Here is a 27,470-nt window from a genome sequence, read left to right on the forward strand (position 1 = left end):
TGATTTCTCCAAGACGAAGGTACTCTGCAAACCCACTGGCTATCAACAAAGATTCGTTCATGAAGCCATCCAGATATATACACAGACACAATTTCAACCGAGAAGATGGGTCCCAACTGAGCAATCATTGGAAGGACGTTATTAACCAGTTTAAGTCATAACTGGCTGTGATGTTTCCATCCTACCTTCCAATGTGAGCAGTTATTTTCGACTCTGATTTTACATTAACAGGTGAAATCTCACACTAACACAGCCACCGTCGCTCGTGTCCTCGATGCGGCGGCGGCTCTGCGATCTTACATTGACATGCTAATCCCTTACATTGATATGCTAATTTATCACTTTAACATCACTAGCTCCAGCCACTTATTTTATGACCCTTGAGCTACACCCCCATGTCAAACCTTTAAAAACAGCCTGCCACAGCAGCTTTCCCCCTCTTTTGTTCTCCTGATGACGATTGCTCGTGTTGCGATCGAAACATCGTGATATTTTTATTCACTTTATTTTTAATAATAGGGGTTTTCCCCTTTTTTTCTGGCAACAAAACTGAAACTTTTACAAGGATTGATGTCTGCATTAACCACAATACTTGCAGTCAAAATGCAAACAAAAAAAACACACTGATAATATATGCATTGTCCTTGAAATTGATTGGTCCACACCAGAGACAGCTTTCTTTAGAGCCTCGTCTCAATTGGTGCTCGACCAGATGACGACAAAAGGCGTACAGTTGACGTCATCTGGTCTAGCAGATGACGACAAAAGGCGTACAGTTGACGTCATCTGGTCTAGCACCAATTGAGACTCGGCTGTAAAGAAAGCTGTCTTTGGTGTGGACCAATTGATTTCAAGGACAACGCATATATTATCATAGTATGTTTTTTTGTTTGTGACATGAATCCTTGTTAAAAAAAGGTTTCAGTTTTGTTGCCAGAAAAAAGGGGAAAACCCCTTTTATTTTATGTTGGTACTGGCAAAGGAGGTCCAATGATGTAGACACTTTATTTTTACTATTTGTTATTTTTTCTATCTACGTGACTTTACCGAAAGACCCAAAGAATAAAAATTTAGTTTTGACTGGGTGAATGATAAGCCGGAGCCAGCAACCTTGATTGAATTATGGCCTTTTCCCCCCAAATCAAATCAGCATCCACACCGACCCCAGCAGCCCAACCTCTTGCATGTAGAGGAGCACAAACTACTGGATGCCGAGGGCTACTTTTTGCATCTTTATTGTACAATCCCTGTGTATGTACAGATTATGTTACAGGTTTACGCAAGGCAGAAGCGGGTATTAGGTTTGGCTTATTCCATCCTCACAGTGTGAAACTCTTCCATAATGTATTTTCCAAAAAAGCCAGATGAACGTCCAAAACACTACAAAAATGCAAAGTAAAATTGTCATTTTAATACAAAAAAGAACCTAAGCGTAATTCAATTTACACATAATAATTTACCAAAATAGGAACATAAAATGTACAACAAAATGGTAAGAATGCACATTTAATATGTGGTACTTTTTAGTTTTATTATTTTAATAAAGAGTAGGATATTAGCATGTGTATAATATGGTTATGCCTGCCACAATCACATTACTTCCACTCACTTGCTCTAGCCAACAACACATACCTTAGCCCATTAACCATTGACTCTACAAAGCTGCAGTGCATGCGGCCCACCCACCCATGCTAAGCACTACACTAAGACCTTCAATCTAAAACCACCACTTGCTTCAAAGTCCCACAGCAGCAATGCCCCTCCATCACCATCAATAAAAGAAATCCGCAGAAGCTAGCAAACCGTTAAGATTCGACTTCAGAACAATGACAGTTCTCTCGGGTTGTTTTATTCATCCTCCTCCTTGCTGCTTGCTCATTTTCATCCAGATGGGAGTTGTCCCTCTTGATGCAAAGTCACACGGCTGTCACGTTCTACTTTAATTCTAGTTTGGTACCGATCGACATCGGTGTTCAGTAAAAGGTCGAACGGTGGTCTTAAAAGGTTGGCTCTTCCGCGGATTTCTGGACATCCTCTTTCTCATCAGTCCCAATGGACCGGCATAACCTTGCGACCTTTAACAGCGCCCGCTACTGGCTGCAACATATATTAATTACCATGGTCAAGTGTAAAGGCAACACGACAATGTTAAGAACACGGTGTGTGTGTGTGTGTGCGCGGTATTATGTACTATAAGTGTATGCCTAAAAAAACACTCCGCCTTGTTACAATACCACGTGATGCATTCAGATGTGTGCCCCCCACACCCCCACACGTATTATGTACATTCCCCAATCTGCTGCCATAACTGCACTGCCAGCTGCTACTTCTTCTCATCGACTGTCATCGGAGGAAACAAAAAAATATAAACGCTTCATACTCCCAACTTCCAATTAACTTTTCCACGAGAAGCCCACGACAAAAGCCGCTACTCGCGCGTAAGGCAACGACACACGAGCGTCCAACTACGAACGTGCCCCTACGCTTCAGTGGTAACGGGGGGGGGCAGGCGTGGAGGCGCGCGGTTCCATCACAACAAACACAATGGCTCATTCGTCCAGGCAACACGTGGGCGCCCCCCCCCCCCCCCCGGGGGGGGAACGGGGTCAGGGGTGGCGAGCTGCAGCACACCGATTGGCCGAGACGTGCGCGCGCACCACACACACGGCCACAAACTGGGAAGACTGGCAACAGGGTTGAATTGCGCCCACGACAACAGCAACTAGCGAGGGTAATAATACATCGACAACAACGTCAGAGGCGACGGCTCTTTTGCTTTTGCCGAGGACGAGCAGAAGGCACCCGCGGTTCTGGAGTTTGGCCCTCGACAGCGCTCGAGGCAACAAGCTGCGGCAACGCAACTTATTTATGCGTCCCCCCCCGCCCCCGCGTCGCCGCCTGGCTTGAAGACGACGACACTCGCTAGCCGTCAAATAACGACACGAAATAAATGGAATAAACTAAACAAAATTTTTTTTTTTTACATTTTAATATTCCACTACGCCCTGTGGAGCGCAAAAAAAAAAAACATAAGCCCTATTTACTCGTGTTATATTTTGAATCGGATTAAAAGCTTACAAAAATACATGACGACGATACAGAACAAGTTACGGGTATTATAGCGACTATGACTAAAGGGGAAAAAAAATGTACGTATATGTCCACAACGCCTCAGCTACCATTAGAATCAATTAATAAACAATTAAAAAAAATATCCCTGAAATGTGTACTTGCAGAAGAAGCCTTGCGACTTCAAGGCCCCCCCTGGGGTTGCGGTGGGCTGAACACACAGCTATGGTCGGCATCAGGAAAACCGAAAGCGGCAGATTTTGAAAGTGTGGCGAGTGCCGTTGCCTGGTGGGGCGCTCCGTGGAACTTTCTCCAACGGGCCGGCTCCACACCGCTGGCGTGGCAGAGGAAACGATGCCCCCCCCCCTTCTCAAACACCTTGCATAAATAAAGAAACCCACGCGCGGAAGGCACCGAGCGAGAGAGCGAGAGACGTGCTGTGTTAAACAAAGGCGTGGTCGACCGTTGCCAGGGCGGCTGAACGCTTGCAAAGAGGACAGCGGAGCGGGTGGGGAAGGGAAGAGTCTTTGTAGGCGTGTGTGCGTGCAAAGGTGTGCGCACTCAAAACGAGACTGTACCAAAGAATTAGTAAAAAATAAAAATTTCTAAAAACAAAATGGAAAATCAAGTTTCTTTTCCATTAAATAATAATAATAAAAAAAATCTTGAGCGATTTAAGGCAAGTTAAACATATACAAAATGCTAAGTTTGAGATACATATGGAACAAAAAACAATACACGAATCGGAAAGATTTTCTTTAAGTGGTATCTTCCAGTCTAAAACAAATGCTTTCAATCGCGTACAGTGTGTTTGTTACTATTCACAGTGTCTCTCAGCTCCTAATGCAAAGGCTGAGCTCTGGCCGATTAGAAAAGAAGTACAGGACAACTTTGGGAGGGTTATATCAGGCTCCTGTGTCGGACAGAATGTTAAAGAACCTTGCAGCCATGCAAGCCCAGGCACCGTTGTCTTGTTACGTGGCGAGTCCTTAATGAACATCGACTCCCTTGAAGCAGAACAGCGGACGGACCAATCCCACTATCATTCAGCAACAACAAAAAATTTGGTGTCAAATATATTCTAGCGGATTATATTATTATTACTATATACCTACAATTACACATATGGCACTATTCCTGCAATGTGGTCAAGTCACAGATGTTCTCCTACAGTTACATGTCACGAGCTGCAATAAGCAGTAACCATCTTGGCAAAGAGACCACTAAAATCGAAAAAAATGTCCAAGCTAGAACCAATTATTTTTTTTTGCTTTCAACGTGGGCCCTATAATCTTTCTGCGAGGGCCTAAAAGAGCCCTCTCGTTACACGTATGGCCGTAGTAAAACTAAGCAGCTAAAATGAGACGCATCACGGAACGCCGTAAACATAAGCCCAGACAAGTTCGTGACACCCATGGAATAAGATCAACATTCTGATCAAGAGGTTTTCTTCTTACAAATGAGCACAAAGAGCTTCCTCCAAAGAGGAGAACCGAATATAGAAAATATATGGCATGCCCATTTTTTATTTCTATTACCAGAGTGCAGCCTCATTTGCCCTGGGATGAACAATGATTAAGCGATATTGTGCAAAAGGGTAAGGGAATATAACCTGGATTATCTAAAAAAGAGATTTAACAAATTAAAATCTTTCACGTGAAATAAAACAAACAGGCAATTTCCCAGAGATATTCTTCTTCTTTTGGACAGGAAAAGGCTAACGCAGAGGGTAATGTGGGCAGAACACATGGAAAAACAATAATACAATTTGTTGAAATAAAACGTTTCAGTCAAAGAGCCTCAGCAAGTTGGAAACAAAAACTAATTCTGAATATCTAGTCAGATTTCTCTTTCAACTGGTCTTTTTTTTCAACAAAGTGCTTTTTGTTTTAAATCACATTTCTGCTAAGTGTCTATACCAGGGCTTTCAAAACTGAAGCTTCGATGCCACAGCTCCATCCTCGTCGCCACACTAACCACTCTTCTCCGTTCAAATGCAACTTGAGTCGAAATTGCACGTAGTCCATGTCAGACGGCCGACCGGTACAATTGCAAGCTTCCAGCAGGGTGCGAGGCACAAGAAGTGGAGTTTGAGAAGCCCTTGCCTGTAGCGATTCACAATTACTCGAAGAAACCATCAACCCAGACTCAAAAGGCCACCGCAGTGCTCACTGAAAGGTTAGCTTGGGGGGGGCGGGAGGGCAGGTGGGGAGGAGCCGAGTTAACGTCACTGCAGCATCAGCTGCTTGAGGTTGTCGCGCAGTATGGTATCCCGCACGGCCTCGAAAACGTAGCGAATGTTCTCCGTGTCGATGGCGGTGGTGAAGTGGTGGAAGAGCGGCGTAGCGCGCTCACGCCTCTTCGAGTCGAAGGAGCGCACCAGGAACCTCTGCACGTCCTCCAGCTGATGCGGCGTGCCTACAAAGTCCGGGAAGTAGTCCGCGATGCTCGTTGTGCGAACCTTCTCGGCGAGCAGGTCCGTCTTGTTGAGGAACAGGATGATGGAAACGCCCTGGAAGGTCCGATTGTTGACGATGGTTTCAAAGATGTTCATCGACTCGACCAGGCGGTTGGTCTTGCGGTCCTCCATGAGCACCTGGTCGAACTCACTCGACGACACGAGGAAGAGGATGGAGGTGACGCCCTCGAAGCACTGGAACCACTTTTGGCGCTGCGACCGCTGCCCGCCCACGTCCACCATCTTGAAGGGGATATTCTTGATGTCGAAGTCGTGCTCCACGATGCCCTTGGTAGCCTTGCGAGCAAGCAACACGTCCTGTCTGCTGGGCAGGTAGTTCTGTGTGGGGAGAACGAGGGAACAGCAGCAGCAGAGGGAGGGTATTTGTCAAGCGGTGGTTCACGGTTCGTGCCCAGTGGCACCCGCCCTGGTTCAGACTGCCTATGTATTAACTGGCTTTGCAGGGGACGTGAAGAGATCTCGTGACGTTATATATAAAAAAAATAGAAGGCCGTGTGTACCTGCGTCACGGTCTAAATTAGAAAATCGCTCGCAAATTACATGACTGGCAAGGTGACTCGGCAGTGGAGTGAGCGGCTCGCAATCAGAGGTTTGTCGGTTCAAGTCCTGGCTGGGTGTTTACTAGACCAATCACCCCTCTGGGGTTTATAAAAATTACGACCACTTTGGTGGGAGAGTCAACAGTGGTTGTCTGATAGATAGATGCACCACCACAGAAATGTGGAGTTTTCCACCACTGGCCCAGGGCTGCAGACAAGAGATGAATGTATGCAGTGTCCGGCTTATCCCGGCCCGACGAGCCCCTGCCTGTGAATCTCTTTGTCTTGCTCAATATCATTGTGTTTCTGTTTGCCCCCGTTGAGGCTGATTAAATTAGTTCCAATTTGTGGTAAGTTCACACTGGTCATGGCTATGGAGACATCAGCTGCTGTCACACAAATGTGAGATTTTCCCCACTAGCTCAAGGTCGGCAGTGGGGTTGAATGCCCACACCGTTACTTACTAATGAGTATGGAGAAAATGACGAGTGATTTGTCACGTACCACGTTAATTGTGCCACTGTCTCCATCACCCTATCCAATGATATCATTTTAACTTTGGACTTGCCTAAGATATTGAATAAAAATTATCCGTAAAAACATGGCAAATGCTGAAACTAGGTTAGCAAATAAAATTACATTTTTTATGGAAGAAATCTAAAACGTGTGACGTTGGTTTTCCATCATGAAAATTTATAAAATATCTGTGAAAGGTGTGAAATTAAATGTTGGGTGACCACTAGGCCCGTTGCAGTTCACCCCATTGCAATTCAGCGAATTGTGGCAATTCAGGTCAAGGATTGGTTACTTTAAACATTGTGGAATGTAGCATCTCTAGTGGCTGCAGGGGTAAAGTGAACCTATTGTAGGTTTAACATTTAGGCTTTCGCGAGAAATATCATCCATAAGAGGTTTTTTATTAGATCGCGTAAATATGTGTCGTTAAAACCCGCCACCACCCGACACAGCCAACTAGTAAGGGTTTGTCACGTAAAAAGAAAAGGCCAATTCGTCACTAGTACAGCACATCTACGCCTCTATATCAGGACGTAAACAGGTGGACTTCTCCACAAATCTGGCTGTCGCCTTATGAAGCTAGTTTATATTACTGGCGAAACGTCGTACTCAGATTGTAAATGTTGTGGCTTGGCTCTCCAACACACCGGTGTGCTGTACTCGTGACAAACTGGCTACGTTCTGTCTACGTGACAACCCTTACTAGTTGGCTGTCCGGTGGCGGCAGGTTTAACGACGCATTTATATATTTACGCAATCTAGCAAAAAAACCCTCTATTATGGATGAACCTATTGTATACAGGAAATCTAGTGATGCTAAAACCCACAATTATTTGTGTACTGTCAGCGTAAGAATACATTTTGACCGATGAACCTTGCAGAAGTTTGACCAATGACAACCCTCCGACTTGAAGGACGCCACAGAAATTATCAAACAAATACATAACACTGCTTGGAAATATTGTGCATATTTTCAAGTGGAAAAATATTTAATGGAAGCATATTTCAAGCAACAGCCGACATAAGGGAGAAGACATTAATTATCACTCATGATAGTTTTCATTATGACTTAATAATTGCAATAGCCCACATAAGGAAATACTAAAAAAACTCTCCACTTTCAGTGTTACCGTGTGTGTGAGAGTGAGGAGCGGTAGTGCAGCGACCAGCGCGCGCGGCGCTACGAACCCGGCGACCAGAGTTCGAATCCCTCTTACGGCCAACACGAGGTCAACTCAACCTAAAATTTGTACCTGGTGCGACGTGTAAACATCGTCACTAGGGAAACAAAGGCGGCCAGGCGTGGCGTTGGCCACCCACCCCCTCGTGTGCCGTGCCAGCCTTCACAGGTGCTCACTAACAGCACTTTCCCCAACAGTCTGTTAAAGGGGGATCTTTGTTTTTGTGCGAAAGAAATTCTACAAAGCAAGACTAAATTAATAATTTAATCTTATGAGGCAACGAGGTGCTAGTCAGATCTGACTCACAGAACAGCAGCTGGAAGAACACAAGGGGAGAAGCGGATGGAAGCCACAGCCCAGTGCTGTGCAGTTTCCCCCACCCGTTTGCTTCAATTCAAAATTGGCCTGCAGGCGTTTAGAAATACTGTCCCAGAACCTTCATTTAAATTCCAACCACCGCTCCGTGCAGTCTGTGGGTAATCCTCTACACACTTCTGACATTCACTCGACCCAACACGGCACATTTGTAATTTTCCTCTCTCTCGTCGAAGTGGCAGCCACCACCACTACCACCACGCCTGGGACATACTAGGGTGCGGCTCTCTTTGGGGGTGCGCTTGTTGTGGCGAAAACAAATAGAAACAGGCTCGGGCAGACGCTAATGGGCAACGTGCGAGTTCAGTCGAGTCACGCGCGCGCGAGCGAGTAGTTCGCGGACCGACTGGGGAGCCTGCCGGATTTGTAATCTGCAGCTGGATTAAACCGTGCACGCGCAACGTAAGGCACACGCCGCTGTTTGTGCGCGCGCGCCGCTCAGGGTTTGTCATTTTGAAAGGACGGCATCAATCATTACCCTCTCAACGCACCTGGCACACGACGCACGGTGCTGCAATTCGATAAGAACGGACGAGATACATGGCCAGCCGTATATTATATTTTTTTTTACACTTTGGCCCAAAAACACAATTAACACGATTGAAAGCGCGGCCACATTAAGGTGTCAGGGTAAGCAATTATGAAAATTGTTCTGCTCCGTGCAGACCTGACCGCAGCATCGCGGAACGAAATGAGGCAAGGTAATGAATGTTACCGGACACCACTTTTGGCATACGCCCTCTTGCTGCTGTAAAGCGCCAAACCAGAGGTGGCTTTTGTGCTCTTTGTAGATGGTACCGATTTCCTTTAATGGCACATCACTGAATTTCATTTTGCAGAACCATTCAAGGCTGGCTGCACTTTGTAAAAAAAAAAATGTAAAGAGATACGGACAACACGATTCTCCTTGTAGCACCCTAATGAAAAGCTGTAACCGTGCGTTACGCCACAGCGTGCCACCTTCTTCCAAGTTAATGTTTAATTAAAAAAAATACTATGGCAACTATTGTGTGTGTGTGTGTCGGGCAGCCCTGCACATGTCTGCACATGCCTCTCACGGCCGAGCATTCTCCTGGTGAACACACAAAGTCTCGAACATCATCATTGTGTTATTAGATGCTCAGCTTTGGTGTAACAGTGTTATGCCACGTCACTAAACTGCAGATGTTTCAGTTTTGCTCTGCATCGAATGAGCCACTGAGGCCATACTGCACCACCAATGTAACTCTTTGTCCCAACGCTAAGTTCCATCCGAGCAGGTGTGTGTTCTCAATGATTATCAGTTGTGTATATTATCTTCTACACCGACATCGCCAGGCACTCTCTGCCAACTGCTCCTGACGCTGTAAATGTTGAAAGGGAAGAGCGGGCAAAAAAAGAGAAACGGACACCCGGTGAAGCGTTCAAGAGCACTGGTGCCAGGGTTAAAGCTCGTCAACACAGGCTGCTGGGCTATTTTTTTTAGGCTCGACCACTGAAATCGCTTCCCCTAAACCCCCGAATTTCAAGGGTGGCCAATTTCCTTTGCTCGCTCTTCACTTCTGGTGTTCCCTGCACCTTTAACCTCGCCACACGACAGGCACGCGCTGATTTTTGTATCGCTCCATCTCCCCTCTTACTGTAAAATGTAAAAGTGAACAACTACCCTGCACAATTCCCATGAATATATTTCTTCAGCATTTGCACTGCAGTTATAAATCTGTTCGCCGATTATACGCTGCTGCAAGTCTTCGCACACAAATCAACGCATTCAAAGTATTCAAAGTACGCTTAATGTGTCCGTAGAAGAAGTTGCTGACAAGAGACTATCTGCGGCTTGACAAGCCAAAACGCCAAGTGCCTTTCAACCAAACAAGCACAGGGTTGCTCATTTTAAGCAAATGCCCTAAACAAGTTTTTGGACTACCTCATACCTAAGGCAAGGTTCCGTTTCTGTAAAAGGACAATCACTGCTGACGTTCGCGAAGGGGGCGATGGGCCGAGTCGAGCTCGGAGACTTAAAACTGGAAACCTTCCAAGCGCGAATCCGGAAAAAGGCACAAAAAGGCGTAAATCGTAGATCCACATCACCCGGTAGCATTTCCCGTGGCAGTCTCACCTCCACAAGCCAAATGTTTACACGTGCCGCCTGCAGGCCAAGTAAATAACGCCAAACAACGCCGCCGAGGCAAGAGGCAGCCTGCATTCCTCCAGCCGCCTCCTGCTCTTGGTGATTTTGTCCACCGATTGGGGAAGCTCAAATTGAAGGCTTCGATGACTCGGTAGGCGATTGAGCGGAGGCAGAGATCTGGGTTTAATCGCGCTAAAAGCCCATCACGCCGTGCGGCCTTTGCCCATAACGAAGCTCATTACGTACTTAAGCAAACGCTTATTAAGTTGCACAACTGCGTCGTGCTAAACGCTGCAATCAGAGACCGGGAGTGGGGGGCTGAACAACAAATCAAATTAGGAGTCTTCGAGCTACTTAGATTTAAATGCAACTCGAATTTCGTGGGGGGGGGGAAGGAATGGCGTTTTTATGTTTTCGGCAGAAGTGGGGGAGGGTGAAGGATTGCAGGACTGCTTAGCACCGATTGCTCCAAGGAGGCATTGGTTGTGAGACTAAAAATCTATTTGTCGGAATAAATTTCAGTCACATAATTGAAAATCCAATGCTCCGTTTCATCAGTCAACAGAATGGCAGCCTGCAGGTTATCTTGCATCAACACCAAGTGCTACAGCGGTACACTGCGAGTCGATTGTAACTTTGTGCTTTCCTTTAAACAAAACATTATTTGTGGTTCAAGGCCTTGATATGAGAATTTAACGCATTAAAGAACGCTTACGTCTCTAATGTCATGTTGTTCAGTTTTTTTCCCGTCAGACAAATACCCAAAAGCTGCCTCAACTACAAGGGGCTGCCCTAAAACCTCGCCTTCAATATTACTTCAAAAACAAATGTCAGAATTCCAACAATCTATTTCATTCTCAAATTTAAAATTAAATCAACTAAAATGAAGCACTTTCATTTCAGAAGTGTGCTGTTTGGTCCAGCAGATGGCAGGAAACCCACTGCCGGGCATGGATTCGTGTCGTCAGCAATGCCTGCTAAACAGCTTACCCATGACATACTCAACGGAGGGGATGCTGTGCATACACTTACAAATGTTATATTATTATTCCGCATGTTTACCCAGAGACCCTGAGTCTCAAGAGCTCTCTTTTTTAGAAGGGTCCTGGCCAGGTTTCGTGCCGGAGGGGGCAATGTTGCTATTTCAAATCCAAAGTAATTAGCATTTCAATGTTCAGCAATGGAATATTTTGTGAAAACCAGTTACATTATAATTTTATTAACTATCGAGGAATAAAAAAACTGAGAAGCCAGAGGAAACTCGTGCGGAACAAGGGGAGAAGATACACATTCCATGCAGAAAGGTGCCAGCCAGGATTTGACCCAGGGAACTTCTTGCTCCGAGGCACAAGTGATACCACCGCGCAAACCCTGCGCACCCTGTGAAATTGAAAAACGGGGATGTGTGTGATCTAATGTATACGGTTGGAATGAAGTACAATCGCAGTGAATGATGACCACTTACCATCTCCCCAAGTCTGTCCAGGTTATCCAAGAAGTACTTGACCGATTCACCCTGTGCAGAAAGAGCAGGGGTTGTGGAGGGGTGAGGGGGGGAGGTTTGTGGGTGGGTGGGGGTGAAAGGGTGGTAGAGACGGGAGGAGGGGAAGGCGAGACACGAAACACAACTTTATAAAAATGCCCACAGCATAAAATTCTACTGTACACGCTAAATTAAAGGATGCTCACAAGTATGCATACGCGCGCACACACACAGGCAGGCAGGCAACATAATGCTTCAGTGAACTGATACAGGGAGTGGGGGTGGGGACGAAAGCCTTTAAAACCTTTGTACAAACAGATGAATTGTATATGTGCACACGCGCTCGCAAGCAAGACCACTTGGCCGCCCCAGCCTTGTGGCTTCCACATCCGCGCACAAGTCTACCACAAGCACAGATCCAAAGCTTCCCAATAAGATTTGCATTGCATTTGTCACATATTATTCCTCCCATCTCCACGAAGGTCAAGGGCAGCCACCCCCACTCCCCCCCCCCCACTTCTTTAATTAAAGCAAACAAAAAGGCACACGTTTTTCCAATTTCCATTTCCCTCCCATTGGCCGAACGGGCCTTTATTTTTGGGAACTCGATGAGCGCTTGCACATGTAGCGCGGCCGCGCGAGTGCCCCCCCCGCCTCCCCTTCCCCGCTGAAGGGCTCCCCCGCTCGGTCGCAGATGCTGACACGTCTGGTAAACACAGCAACTGCGGGGGGGGTTTACGTGCGGGGGGGGGGGGGGTTACGTGCGGGGGGGGGGTTTACGTGCGGGGGGGGGGGGGTTACGCGCGGAGACGCGCCCCCCTCGCCCCGGCGTAGACGAGCCACAAAACAAGAAACGTTTTCATCTCGCGGCATAAAGTTTTTTTAAACATTTTCAACACAAGTAATCCCCGTGAATGAGCGAGTGTTGGTTGGGTGGTCTTCCGTCTCTACCGGAGGTTAAGAGCCAGCGGTGGGAAATTCCACGGTCTCAGGATGGGGACGGAGTCTTAACCCACAAGGAGACCACGCGGTGATCTTCACAAACAAGTGCAGCTTCATGAATGACAATGACTTTTATTTAACCAGGAGAGCTTCAAATAATCTTAAGACTCTTTAACAGGAGGTCATGAATTTTAATAGTTTCGCTAATACCATTAATGAGTGGCTGGCCTTATTAATGAGTAATAAACACTCGCAGCTCTGCAACTCATTCAATAATTTATTTCCATAGAACTAACTTCTGGCCACATCGCAGCCAAAATCTACAACAATTGGTATTCTCAGTCTCCCATTCAAATACTGACGATTTGCAATTCTGCTTAGCTTGCAAGATCTGGTGAGATTGGGTGGAACACTTGTCACCCAGGCTACAGGGATGAGACCTAGCATGAAATATCACAAGCCCTGGTGCTCCACTAATTATGCTACATTGCAAAGCATTACATATGCTTACGCATTTGTTTCTCCTGTTACTTAATTTACATGGGGGTGCCACGGTGGCAAAATGTTAACTACCGTGCCTGGTATACAAGAGGTCATGGGTTCAATCCCGACTGATGCCTGTATATATTTGGAGTTTACATATTCTCTCTGTAGTCGCGTGGAATTTTCTCCGGTCTTTCCCTCCACATTCATAATCAACATGAATTTAGAGTATTTGGCTGCAAATAAATTTGCACACGATAAGCCACTTCATTGGGCCATCATTTGTGGCCAGGTCACTTGTGAAAAAAAGCTATGGAGCTCAGTGGGCCTTACCTGGTAAAAACAAATGCAATCTTTTCACAATTAAAATTACTAACTGATATTTTTACATGACGCTTGAGTGCTAAACACTCAAAGTGCCAGGCTCTATGTTTAAAAAATTCAATGTTTCATTCCAGTGGCAGAGAAAGCATTTTGGCAGTATGTGGGTCATAAAAATGTAACCATCTAAAATGAGCAAACAACCCCTTTTATTTATCACTTTAAACATTTACTTTTGCCCTGCCAGCAAGGCATGAGACCTATTTAGGAATGCAAAACGAGCCCCTAGATGCAACAGAACAAGTTCTCTCTTGCCAAGAAGCAAGGCAGATATGGCATTGCTCTGCCCCGTCTAATGCCAGAGGGAAAATAAGCTCTGAATCAGGCATCTCAATTTAGCTTTAATACAGCTATGTTTAAATTACTGCAGGCCTGTCAGAAAAACCCACATTACCACCCATCTTCCCAAACCTTGTGTAAATAAACCCTTAATTCCTCTGGTAAATGAACATGATCATAGGTGGACAGTCAACTAGTCACTGAAAATAGCGCTTCCAGCTTGCACAATTCATTTGGATTTAACAACACACAAAGATGTACATGGCATGTTATATAGCTCTTGGCCTTAAATCGGATCACCAGATCCAAACAACTGCATGTTTGGCCATTTGGTCGTTTTAGAGGACAGACTCAGAAAACTTATATAATGTGGCCAGCCAACAACATTCAGGTGACATGCAACTTTGCATGTTCTTAATTGTATTCCAGCCTGCTCTGTTTTTATTCTGTTGGAATGGGTTTTCTCGTCATTGACAGATTTGAATGACATAATTAATTGCGAGAGGATATGACACATTGCATCCATACGAGTGAACGCGTTTGTGAGTCGATGTACGAGAAAGTGTGGTGCAGTTCCGCACTGCGCTACAAAACTGATGACAGAGTTCAAATCACGGCCACACCCAATTTCAGAAGTGGTCCTGGGCCTCCTCTAGGTTGACACAAACTTAAATGTGTATATATCGGGACTGCTCATGGGCCTCCTTTAAGCCAACTCAACCGTAAACATCTGTACTGGGGAGACAGGCATGTACGTGGCGCTGGACCACAGCTGACGTGACGTGCTGACCTCAATAGACGCTTGCTAACAACGCTAACTGCAACAGTCTGTTTCAGGTTATATGGGGGAATTTTTGGTCTCTGTCTATGGCTAAGGGGATACGTTAAATAATGGGCTGTACTGTGGCTAATGTTATTGCAGCTCTCAACACTGGTAAGCAAAGTACCTGTTTTGACAGCGCAGATTGTATTTCGGAAGCGAGCACACTTGCACAAGACAATAAGATGGGGGGGGGCAGGGGGATCAGAGACGGGGAAGGGAACGCAGGCATCACCGAACTCATGCACGCACACAGGCGAGGAGAAGGGGGGGGGGGCGGCGAGGCAGACCCCCCCCCCTTCCACACACACGCACGCGCAAACAAAAAGCGTGGTTAACCCGCCCCGCCGTGGCCAGATCGCCCGATGCATTATTAATCGTCGGCTGCCGCCCACTTGCTGCATCATTTGGCAGAGACGGCGCAGCTGGTGGCGGGGAGAGGGTTGGCGGGGGCGGTGGCACCGCTGCAGCGAGATGGCTGCGTTGTCCAACGGGAATGGAAGAAACCCTCCTCCCCCCGCCGCTCCCTCTCCACTCTCTCCCATTTCCTGCTCGTTACGCGCGCCTTTGCGCAGCTTGCCAGCTCAGAGAGGGGTTTTTTTTTCGTCCATCCAGATGCTAGAAGGTGGTGGGGATTTGTGGCTTGTCGATCTGGAATTGCACACTGAAGTTATTCTTCTTCTTCTTCTATTCCTGAAGCTCCACCGTGCAGCCAACATGTCATATTCCGGACGTGAAAACATCCACAAGCTTACGTACATTTTTACAGTACATGTATATGTATGGCCTGCTTATGACTCCAGTGCTGGATGAGAGCTTCCCCATGCCGTGCAGGCAGTGATGGTTATTTAACCATACTTTACCTTGCTGGCTCGTGGAGGGTGAAGTAAAGAACGATGAATTACTGCCCCCTGCTGTCAGCACTACCTACTACAGCCGGTTTTGTATTTGGTCATCACCCATCGAAACCACTATCCAGGCTCAACTTTCCTTAGCTTCCTCTGGCATTGAGTGGCTCTTAAACAACACGAAGGTTAGCATTAACCTCTGCACTGTGGAGTTTTTCATTATGTTTTTTCACACGTCAGCCAATTATCACTCCACTGCCGATAAAACGAGCACCGGTTTGAGGGTAACACTCACGACGCACTTAGTAGATACTGGCTCCTGCCACGGATTGTGGAATTTACACTTCTGGCTCAGGTCCACAAAGAAAGACGAGCTCCCATCCCTTTGCTCGTTTTGAGCACGCAGTCACTTTTGACTCGTCTTGCCTTTCCATACCTTGTTTGCAATGGCCTTGCGGGGGTTGGGTTATTATTGCCGTTTTCAGTAAAACAACTGTTTTGAAAATACAAGATGTTAAATTGTTTGTGTTCTGCAAACTCCAGTGGGTTTTGACGAATGGCCTGGAGATTTTTTTTAAACACCACAACTTGGCAACACAAGTCACCAGAAGCTGGCAGTCGGCCCAGAAGTGCAGTCGTATCAACATCCACGGGGGCAGCGGCGGGGATAAGGGGAGATGGCTAGGGGGGCCCAGCAGCTCGACTCGCTCACAACCCCAACAGCTGACGTCGGACCCAAAACGGCGTAACAAAAAACCGGAAAGAGGGGAGTTTCTAGCGGGGTAGGAGGGGCGTGTATGGGGATGCTGGAGGGCTATATATATAGGGGGCAGGGAAGCTTTGTGTAAAGACAAAAGAATATGCTTCTCGCAGCATCGCTTGCTCTAACAGCAACGTTTCACTTTGGTCGACGATTTCCAGCGGTGAGGACGCAGTCTTCGGCAGAGAGTCGCGCCGGCAAGGGACCCCCCCCCGCCCCGCCCCAAGCCTCAATCAGGCGACGCAGAGTCTCGACGCGTCAACAGAGGGGCGCACGCACGCCGTCCGTGTACAGTGCTGTACTCGCCGCACACGGGGCTAAATTGGGACGACGTTTGGAAGGGCCTGCCCCTTGTTCTTCTTCAACCCCACCCACGCCTCATCCCGCCCACCACCCCCCCCATCGCCTGACTGAGCGCCGGCAGACCGATCTGCAAAGGGGGCTGAATCATTTCCTGTGTTGCTCCAGAATCGAAAAAGTCCGGAGCACATCTGTAGCGCTGGCAGCTAGCCGTGTGTGAATGAACCACAGACAGACCGACCGACAGGCAGGCAGGGAGACTGCCTGCCATTGTTCCCAGATACGGTCGAGGCGGACACACGCCACGCAACAACGAGCTTCTCTATTTCGCTAGCGGGCGTCGCCGATTGCGTCTTTTTGTGCGACCGTGGTGCAATGACGGAGCGAAGTTTCGTCCCTCCTCCCCAGCGCGCGGCCTTTTGACGGGAGTCGCGGCTGCAAGCACGGTCACCTTTTTAAGCGGGGAGAGAAGAGTGTGAAGGAAAGGACAACAAAAACCAACAACCTTTGCTCCCCATGTTGGCTTGCCTTCGAGGAGCGCTCGCGTTAGTGAAGGCGGCGTTGTGGCTGGAGCACACAACTAGCAATCACAGGTTAACGACGAGCGTAAATACCAGTCAGAGGTCGGCTCAACCAAATCACATCTCTGGGGTTGATACAATCAGTGCCACATTGTGGGAAAATATACATTGGCTGTACAATGGGTAAACATTACCCTGTCATGGCAATGTGGGATTTCCACTGCTGACTCAGGAGCTGAGAAGTTGAGCGGATGGACACTTTGACATTTGCCTTGCCCGCCCGGGGCAGTGTTTGGTAATGAACAACAGGGTTTAATATTCTTCACCGGTGTTTCCAAACCACTATCTTCTTACACACACGCTCAACGAAACGTATTTCAGAATGGTAGGAGCAGAGAAAGGGTCTTTGATGGCCAAGTTCAACGCAGCGATTTTCACAAAACTTTGGAAAAACAGGCCTTTTTTTTTTAAAGACGACTTCTGGCAATAGCCGAGGAATGCGACAACTCATTGCTGCCTCCCACAAAACAAGCCAAGGCTCAGAAGCTGGCTTCTCTATAGACCCCGGGTGGCTGCTGTCCCGCTGTCGGGAGGACTTTGGCAGAGCTGGATGGGAATTAAAAATACAGACGCAGCGATACGCCGTGCTCTGGGCACCGGGAGATCCTACAGCGGTCCACCACGAGCGGCGAAATGTGCAACGGTTTTACGACAAAAAAAAAGAAACCACACAAACGCTTTCATCACGAGCTGATGACCTGTGGCGTCCGACAGTGTTTCACTTTTTTTACGCACGCATCTGTTTTTGGCACAAAGTCAAGGTCTCCTTCAGGAGGACGGAGCTTGAGATGATGTCTGGCTAATTCTTTTGAGCGTCTCTGTGTGTGTTCTAAAGACATGGGAGTGCCCGCAGGAAAAAAAAACCCACGGCTTAGAGAGAAGCACAATCAAGACTAAAATTGTGCATGCAGGTAGACAAAACCTACTTGATGTACGACCTCCCTTTGGCACCCTGCCAATGCAGGCACGCTTTTCAGATTACAGCATATACTGTACACCAGTTTTAATGCTAGCTAAGTGGTTCATTTTGAGATTATTCTAATGCTGGCTTTATAAAAAAAAACTAACTCTATACACGAACTGTAAGCAAACCAGTTTGAAGTTCTTTTTCCGACTTTTTAACTATTAATGTCATCTAATGCAACAAGATACCAATCGCAGTCAGGTCAAACTGTCGACCTATTCTCACGAGCATTTGACAGCGTTCGTGTCCATTGGCAGTCCTTGGTGGGACGTCCATGGACTAAGAGTTGGTACCAGGGAACTCCGGACACCAGTAAGCAGTAATTTGACTTATACACGGCAGGAAATGGCTATTTGAGCCCTGAAGAAAACCAATAAATTGAATTTATCCACTCTCCAATTGCAAGGGCTGGTCGATCATATCCATAGGACAAGCACCGTCAACTTCCCACAAACTAGGATGGATTTATCATCACTGGAAGAATGATTGACTCGGCCAATCCCCAAAAAGGATTGTGAACCAAACGACCTTCCAACAGTGAGACGATAGCTCTCTGCCCATCGCCACGTAGAACATAAAAAACAAGCCACATATAGAAACATGCCGATGACTTAATTGTTAAAATAGCTTAGTTATGTTTGCAGTTCTTACCAACCGAGCCTTCTTAGCAAAGAACAGGCTTAGGTGGGGTAAGAGGCATCGCTGCCAAAGGGCAGAAGACGTTTGTGTCCCATGCCTGCAAACTGGTTTTTCAAATCCTGCTCCCCATTCGCCCTGGTGCAGCACATATCAAGCGACCGAAAGAATGCCAGTCACGCTGCTGCCTCCAAATCAAATGGCCCCTCATCCGGGTTGGGTGGCACTGTGGTCAGAGTGCTCGGCTCTCGATCGGAAAGACGTTTAAATCTAGATCAGGGTTGACTCGGCACATCCACCGTTGTGATAAGGCAACTGTAGCCGGCATCCTGTGTACAGTATAGCCTTGCCTCTGCCATAGCAATGTGGAATTTAAAATGCTGGCTGCCAACAAAGATGCGTGCTGCCAAAATGTTCATCCGACCTGAAGTTAACAAACCTGAACTTAGTCTCAACACTCTTGTCATGACTGCCCTGATTGTAATGTCGGCCAGTTAGTTACTTTGAAAATGTTTTTCAATGTGTGAGAGGAAACCAGAGCATTCAGAGAAAACCCACAAAGTGAAGGCATAATGGCTGGGAGGAGTCTTTATAATTCAGTTCCTGAGCAAGCTCCCAGCACATGGAACGAAACGTCAAGACATCGCAGCAAGCAAAACGCATGGTTCAACCCATCAGGGTCAAAGAAATATACCCGCAATGAATGATCCGCGGCCCACTTGCCATACTGGCACTTTGCTGCCCACTCCCCTCCCCCCCCTGGGTATCTCATGCTGGCGACGATCTTTGTTCAACTCATCTCAACCCTGCCCCCCAGAGTGAGCGAGCAAACTGTGGCTTAGCACGCCCGAGCCCGCAACACACTGAGAGGGAGGGCATTGTAACGCGCTCATTCTGTTCGCTCTACAGCGTAACCCTGGGTGGCAAGTAAGGAGCGTTTCGGTAGTCGTCCATTTTCTATGCGGACCCACCCCATTTCAGGGCTGACCCCTAGGCAGCATTTATATGTTTAATTTTTTTTTCCTACTTCCTCGATGCTGGTTGTTGATAGTTGAAGTTTGCCAATGCTTACCCCACACTGCTTGGGGAGCATATGTTATACATTAAGAAGGCCGACATTTCTGCCAGAGTTTGTTTACATGGTCTTAGTCATTTAAATGCCGATCGCTTTTCTCTGTGCGCGTTATCGCTCAAACCTACGCTGCCATGTGCGAGCGCAGACTTAAAAGTTGCTGTGTGAATCGACCACATCCAGCGGTGACTTGTTTCGAGAATCCACCACCGTTTTCAGATACATCAGCGGGACGATCTTTATGTTTTCACTCAATAAATATACCCATCAAATAAATAAGTAGACCGGCGACGAGGCACTCGTACAGGTTTTCAAAAAGCGCCATCCATCTTGCGATGTACGACGCGCACGAGCGGCGGCCCAGCGTCGCGACTCCACACGTTGCGACGGCGATGACCGCCGACGCGGACATTTGACGGTCGGACACTGGCTCTTGAAGTCAAGAGCGCAAACGCGCAGCCGGTGAACACAACATCGTGTTTAAAAGGGTTCAATTGAGTCCTAAAAGCCTAATAAATCAATGGCATTTTGGGTAGGCGCAAAGGAAGGAAAGGGGAGTGAGAGGAGGCAGGGAACAGTACGCAAACGGTGGGTTCAGAATGGCTATTTAAGAGGTCAAAAGAGATGGTACTCCCGTCTTGCCTTGCTGCTTTACGTCACTATAACTGATTCATGTCAGACAAACACGCTGCTACTCTGGCATGGGTCCCGCGTTGGTTTAACTAATTATAATGTCAACTAAGCTGCCCTGATGGGCTGTTTTTTTTAAAAATTACAGCATTATTTAAAGTTAAATGAATACTGCCACATCAAAAAACTTAACAAGTAAGAAAATCAAGCATTCAAAAATACCATATAAGACCATATCTTGGGAAAATGTTCGCCTTCCCAATAAAAATAAGATTTCCCCGACCCCCCCCCCCCCCACCTAAAAAAAAATGTCATGAGACCAGTATTGTAAATAAAATGCGTAATTTCAGCTGCACACCACAAATAAACGTTTCAAAAAAGCAAAGTTACGCTGGTACAGCTGCGTGCGCAGGCCGAGCTACAACGTGTCGGCTCATGTTACCGCAGTGGCCAAGTTTCGTGTTAATCCCACCGAGGGCAGCTGTTCCCGGGTGTGCAGCTCGTCCGCCGAACGGTAGCCAGCGACCACGGTGGAGTCGTGCTTGCTTATTTTATTTCACCAGGTGAGGCCCCACTGAGCTATACAGCTCTTTCTCAGAAGCGACCTGGCTATCACAAATGATCGCGCAACGAAGTGGCTTATCAAGTGGAATTTACAGCGGCCAAATTACTCGAGAGTGCACGTTTCTAAATGCGGAGGGGAAAATCGGAGGACCCGGAGAAAAATCCACACGACCCAGGGGGGGGAGAGTCACGCAAACTCCAAATATATAGATGTCAGGGTCGGAATTGAACCCACAGCCTCCTGTATACCAGCCGAGGTACTTAACACTGTGGCGCCCAAGAGCCTTACACGTTACATCTCCCGTGCAAACTTAGGATCACTGGCCCATTCTGCTGCCTGATAACCGTGCCGCAACATGGTGCATGGTTGCGGGTCGGCAATTTGCACGTGGGATATGTAGACCATGCAACAGATACCAACCACGGGTATGCATGAGAGACTCACCCCTACTGGACTACAAGAGGTGGATAAAAGGCAGCATTAGCATATGGCCTGCTGAACTATCCGTAGGGATTTGGGTGTCCTCTTATTGGCGGGGCTTTTCCCCACCCAGTACTCCAGTTTCCTGCAATAGTAAATATAGCCAAAACTAAATTGGTTAAACATTACAATCATGACCCTTCGTAAGATACATTTTAAGCAATGTGCTAAAGCTTATCTGGCTTAATAAATAACTATAAAAATTATCATGGAAATCGCTAACATTAATTCCACGTTTTCTGGAAGCCACAACGATCCACATTGCTTCATCTCTGTTGCGTTAGTGGCTGCAGCGCGTGCTGCCAGTTCCAAGGAAACACAAGGCGTGCAAAGCTGACGCCACTCAAAATGATCTTGGTTACTCGCTTGCAGTTTTTCGAGCAAACACAGATCACTCGGCAAAACAGCGAACGCGTATTTTACAACGAGCTACGAGTTCAAGTTGTGTCCCACAGTGCACACACTGTGCAGCGAACATCGCTCTGTATTTTGGACTTCAGCTGAGGGCACCATGCCCGGACACGACTTGTCCCACGAGTCCCTTTTCCAGGCCACTGCGAAAAAAAAAATATATATAAAATCCGTCCGAGAAAGTTGTTACGAAAAAAAAACCTAAAAGGAAAAAAAGAGACCATTTGGCGGTAGCAATGAGGTCAGCCCGTCATATGGCTGGGTGTCGAATATGTTTGTGGTTTGAGAATTGTATGGTAAAAAGGAGACCAGCTGTTGCCCGAAACAAAAAAATATAATACAGCAGTTACCTTTGTTTGCAAGTAATCACTGTATACCTTTATCCAACACAAACAAGCATTCATTGCGAGATAGGGCACGTTTGAAAGGAAAGTGTTAAGACATCTACAAACACGCGGCCAACTTGTATACTTACTGAACCTAAAAGGTAAACAATACACATACCACACACACACATTGTATACATGTGCCACCGTTTTACAGTTACCAGTATGCACCATACCTGAACTCTGTCTTTACTTTGTACTAATGATGCTAGACTCTCTCACACACAACCCACCATACACACTCCAGCCACAGTATTGGATATCTCCCCAGGGATAAAAAGTAAAAAGCAAAAAGAAGCCAGTCAGAAGGCCCTCTATGGCAAGACAAATTTTCCCACCACATTGCAACAAATGTAAAAGTCTTCCGAGCTTGCGAGACACAAGCTGCAGTCTCTCGTAGGCTGGCAGTGTTTGACACAATTTGCTAAACAGGCCATGGTCTATTGCCATTACTGAATATCGTAATTCGTGAACATGCCGACCTTTGAGTGACACAAACAACCTGAGCACTGGCAGCGGGCCTCCCCTGCGAGATAAACCTTATCTGAGGAGGGGTACCTGGTACTAAAGAAAAAACATAATTTTGATTACCAAGACAACACGCATCTTGGGCCTGTCCAAACCAAAGTACTTGGCAAGACCCAGTTGTGACACTTCCCGAACTGGGAAAATAATCATCGGAGACAAAGTGTTTGACTCATCTGCCTCCAGTGCCACACGCACAAAAGCTTTTTGAAAGGCTCATACTGAACCCTATTATACCACGTGTTGACGAGAGGCTGACCTACAGAGCAAGACCAATTTTGCCCAGATAAGTCATGCACAAGCAAGCTGCTAAATCTTCCACGGCACATTGAGGTCAGTTATAGTAAAGTTCTGATTAAAGGAGCTGTATTTGGTAGACTCGCCGGCAAACTACGGCACCGTCAATAATCGACGGCTACTCACCAAGTTTCCGCATATGAACAAAGACCTACAGCTAAACGAACTCATTAGAGCTCGACTCAAGAAACTATACATCTTCGTAGAACTGGATGAATAGCAAAGTCAGCTGTGACAGAGAAAGGGTCTTCAAAAACGAAGCTTGTTAGTGGTTAACATCGAGACCAATGATTAGCTAATCCACATGGGCACCAGAAGTTTGCTTTAATGTGGATGACCTCTGACAGCCCAAGGGCAAACACTCCCACCATTTGAAAATTACACTGACAACAACTTTAACAAACTTAACCTACAATGACAAAAATCAATGCGTCAACCCTTGTTTAAACGCAAGTGTACGCTCTCCATCCAAGGAACAGGGATGCAAAGAGGGTACTCAACATAACATGGAAAGGCATAAAAAAACTGGTCTACAGCTCAAATTCCCTCTACCTCGGTGTAACAACTCATCCGACATACATGGCACACATCGAGAAAACAAAGGCGAGAGATGAGCTCACAGTGTAACATCATCCGGAAACAGGCCACATCAAATGGGGAGCGAATGCGTCTACACTCATGTCAACTGCGCTGGCTCTCTGCTACTCGGCAGCGGAGTATGCGTGGCCCTGCATGGGAGAAGGTCCTCACATGCAAAAAAAGGTCAACCCCTGTTAAATGAATGCTGCGGAGACATTACTGGCTTCTCAAGTCGACCGATTACTTCTTGGCTGGCATTGCACTCCAGGACAAGAGAAGAACGGTGGCCAGCCGTGCAAAACGGTCACGCCAGACCATGGACCCAAGGCATCTTTGCTGACCAGCATATATCTGCTGTCAGGAGACTCAAATTGTTCAGTTCATCTCTGGGAGCACGCAGCTCCAACGCACGACTGCAAGCAACATAAGCAATATCTGCTAAGATGACGACACTGCGAGTAGTAGACTTCTTCCATTGGGGTCAGAAGAACCACGGATGATCTGGCCATGCCCGAATGGTCTCCGTATAGGTGTCAGGTTGCCGCAAAAAAAATTAAAAGCGAGGCTCTCTCGACCAGGCCCAGAACACGGCCTGCGTCTGCAGTGAGGAGCAGGCGATGCCTCGTCAGCTCCCAGAGCCGTACACGGTGGGTTGATTTGAGCACTGTTACCAAACGTGCGCGCGGGGCCTGAGCCTGCAAATGGCCGCCAGCGACCTAAGTTGGTGTGATGGGCACCGAATGAATGATGGGGATACTCACAGCATGCATCCAAAAATCCCACCCACATCGGTTACATGAGTCAGAGCGGAACTTCCAGACTTCAGGCTGAATCTACAGTGGAAGAACCGAGTGAATGAATGACTACGAGGATTTTCTTTGGTTTTATGGCATTAACTCTGATTGGCTGTACGGTCTAAAGCTTTTATTATTTTGCCGCAGGGTAAGGGATGTGTTTTATACCACCAGAAAGGCTCAATCCTTACCGACAACAAAACGAGAATCCACTACTGTGTTGCTGCAAGCTGACATCTTGCTGCAAACACGACGTTAAATAAATCACTACCACGACAATGAACACGATTGTTTGAATAGCACCCGCTGCAAATGGTGTCCACGATGGTTTGTTAAAATGTACAGAATTAATTCTTTCTAAGTTTCACTGAGTGACCGAGCAAACAACAAAGCAACAAACTGAAATAAGCAGACATTGTCAGGAGATGTATACAGACATTCCATCATTATGGGAAAATTAAACGGCCGGTACACGCCAATTTCTATTAATCATGGTGTTATTCATCACGACATAACGCTGATGAATTGCTTTTGGCATGAGCGGATCAATACAGTCGAGCTCCGTGAGCACTTTGCTTCCTCGGTATGACGGAGGTGTAACGTAGCAGCACGCACAACAGATTATCGCACGTGTTATCACACCGCGAGTGGTCACGGGGCACAATGCGAGGACACCAGCCGGACGCCGACAGTTTAAATTTAATCCCAAGTCAAAATGTAACGCCGGCGACCCAATGAAAGATCGAATGCCAAAATACACACCTACTTTAAATGCTTTTGTTAGGAAACAGCTGAAGGGCGTATATGAGCCACCTATAGGGCAATGAGGTGCCTGTATTATGCAGTAAAACAAGTAGGTCGCCGACCTATCAGTGTGCAGCTCGTGTTTCCATCTCCTAATTCGTGTAGGTTTTCTCTGGGCACTCAGAATTCTTTCAAAACAGAATATATTCAAGGAATTGACCAAAAATTCCACACAGGGGCATACTGAAAATAATCCCAGCATTCAGAGCCTTTCATGGGTATTTTTTTAAATGTAAAGATGAATTACAAATTAGAATGAATATAACTGCCAAATTCTTATTAGACACAAAAACGCCTTACGAAAAAAAACCCCCTGCAAAATCTTTTCTAAGCGAGAACAGAAAGCAACAGAGTGACGTAAGAAGATACGGTTCTTGTGTGGTCCCGCTTTAAAGATGCATTGTATTGCTTTTCTGCCTACCCGGCAGGCCTCCGCATGGCTTGCTGAGCTGGAGGGTCTCGCTGGGCTTAATGCAGAGACAGAGGTCAGCAGCAACAGCAGCCCACTTGGGTGAAGCCGCCCCGGGGCCCCCAATGGTGACGGGGGAGAGCTTGGATATAAACCACGACTTGCATATCAAGCCCACAAATGTTTTACTGGGCAAGCTCGGCCGGAAAAGTTTATCGGAGGCGTTCAAATTCAGGTTCACGCCTTTAGAGGGTCATGCACTCCCCCACTAGGTGTGTTAATGCTGAAATGTGTGTATCCAGACGGCTGGCACCCAGACCCTGGACCTGGCAAAGAGCTAGAGTCGCAATTGGAAGGTTCCGAGTTCATATCCCGATTGGTGGCCAACTCAACCCATCACAACTTAGGACAATAAATTAAGTAACACTTTAAAGGAAGCCGTATTACATCACAGTATCGCGAGGAGGTGTCAGCCTGGGAAAACCTTCACCCAGCGGTGGATTAGCGATGGATGACCATGAGAATTAAATCAAAAGTAGACATCCTCCACCACCATATGAATGTGCACTTCACATGGCAGGGAAATGTTAAATTGAGCCGGCAGGAATGTACATTTTGTCAAATGTATTTGCATAATAATCTGCAAGCATTTTCGGCTGGAGCCAGCTGGATAATTCCTATGAAAACACAGAAAAATCCTATTCTGTAATCTAAAAAAGAGGGCCAAGGCAACTGTCCATCCAGATGTGGAAATAAAAGCAAGTACTGGCCCCCTTTACCCCAAACCCGAACCCCTAAACAACCTTAACCGTATACCCAAACCAAAAACCATAACCCATTAAAATTCTGCACAAAAACTGAAGTGCCATCCCCTTAACATATCAGCAAATGAAACTCATGAAAGGCTTTGCAGATGGAAATCTGGTCTATGGATGATCTGCAGGGAGGGGAGGACCAGAAACGATTTCCCCACATTTGCAGGGTCGTCACGCTTTGTAAACTCAATCATGTTTTAGAAAGTAGTTTTGTTATTCCACTATTGTATGTGCTTCATCACAGCATGCTAGTTAGTATCCATGTCAATCTGAGCCCCAATACAAACTTACTCAAAGTAATACAATAGGGATTACTGTAGTAAAACAAAATCCAAATTTCCAAACATTACGGAAAAGTCCTCAACCTGATTAAAAAAAACCCTCCATAATGTATAATAAGACTGCCCCCAGTGCGTCTCATCTAACATAAACAAAAAGTAAATAAATGGCCTTCTAATAATCTCCAAGGATGGAGGATTTACCTGCAATGCACACCCAGAAAACCTAATCCTGACCTCACTCACCCACATTCCCATCTTCACGCACACGCAACAGGCAAACATTCAGGCCCTAATCTCCTGGGAGCTAAGAATCTCCTTCCTTCAATAGCAATCAAGAGTGCCACCCGGGGAAACGCAAAACCAAATTTCTCCCATAGTCGGAAACAAAGTTACTTGTAGGACATTATGCTCGGGTAGAAACATCGAGTTGTGTTCAGGAAGAGCCAAAAGGGGAAATGACTGCTCTTAGGAGCCACTAAAGTTTGTATATAAGTGAGTAAATATTACCGAATCCAAAGGCTAAAATGAATACATTTGTTCAAAACTTTTATTTGGAGACCCTGAAGGACTGGTGCTTTGTTGCTAGTTTATTTGTCAACCGGGAAAAGGGGGGAGGGAGCAGAAGCACAGGATGAAACCAAAAGCAGGTTCCATAACCGAACTTGTGTGCTCAGGT

The 27,470-nt window shown here is 46.7% G+C and overlaps 1 protein-coding gene across 1 annotated transcript in view; it reads right to left on the reverse strand.

Annotated features, from left to right (window-relative positions):
- Nucleotides 1-1,219: 1,219 nt before the first annotated feature.
- LOC116946263 (guanine nucleotide-binding protein subunit alpha-13-like) overlaps nucleotides 1,220-27,470 on the reverse strand; it is a 39,648-nt gene continuing 13,397 nt past the window's right edge. The window contains exons 2-3 of the mRNA XM_032961291.2: nucleotides 11,735-11,785; nucleotides 1,220-5,866 (exon numbers count right to left, since the gene is read on the reverse strand). Of these exons, the coding sequence (XP_032817182.1) occupies nucleotides 5,297-5,866; nucleotides 11,735-11,785 (621 nt within the window). The 3' untranslated portion in view covers nucleotides 1,220-5,296. The remainder of the gene's footprint in view (nucleotides 5,867-11,734; nucleotides 11,786-27,470) is intronic.

This window comes from Petromyzon marinus, chromosome 26 (genome assembly GCF_048934315.1).
Source record: "Petromyzon marinus isolate PM22_M1 ecotype Great Lakes invasive population chromosome 26, UKy_Petmar_22M1.pri1.0, whole genome shotgun sequence".
Classification (NCBI taxonomy): Eukaryota; Metazoa; Chordata; class Hyperoartia; order Petromyzontiformes; family Petromyzontidae; genus Petromyzon; species Petromyzon marinus.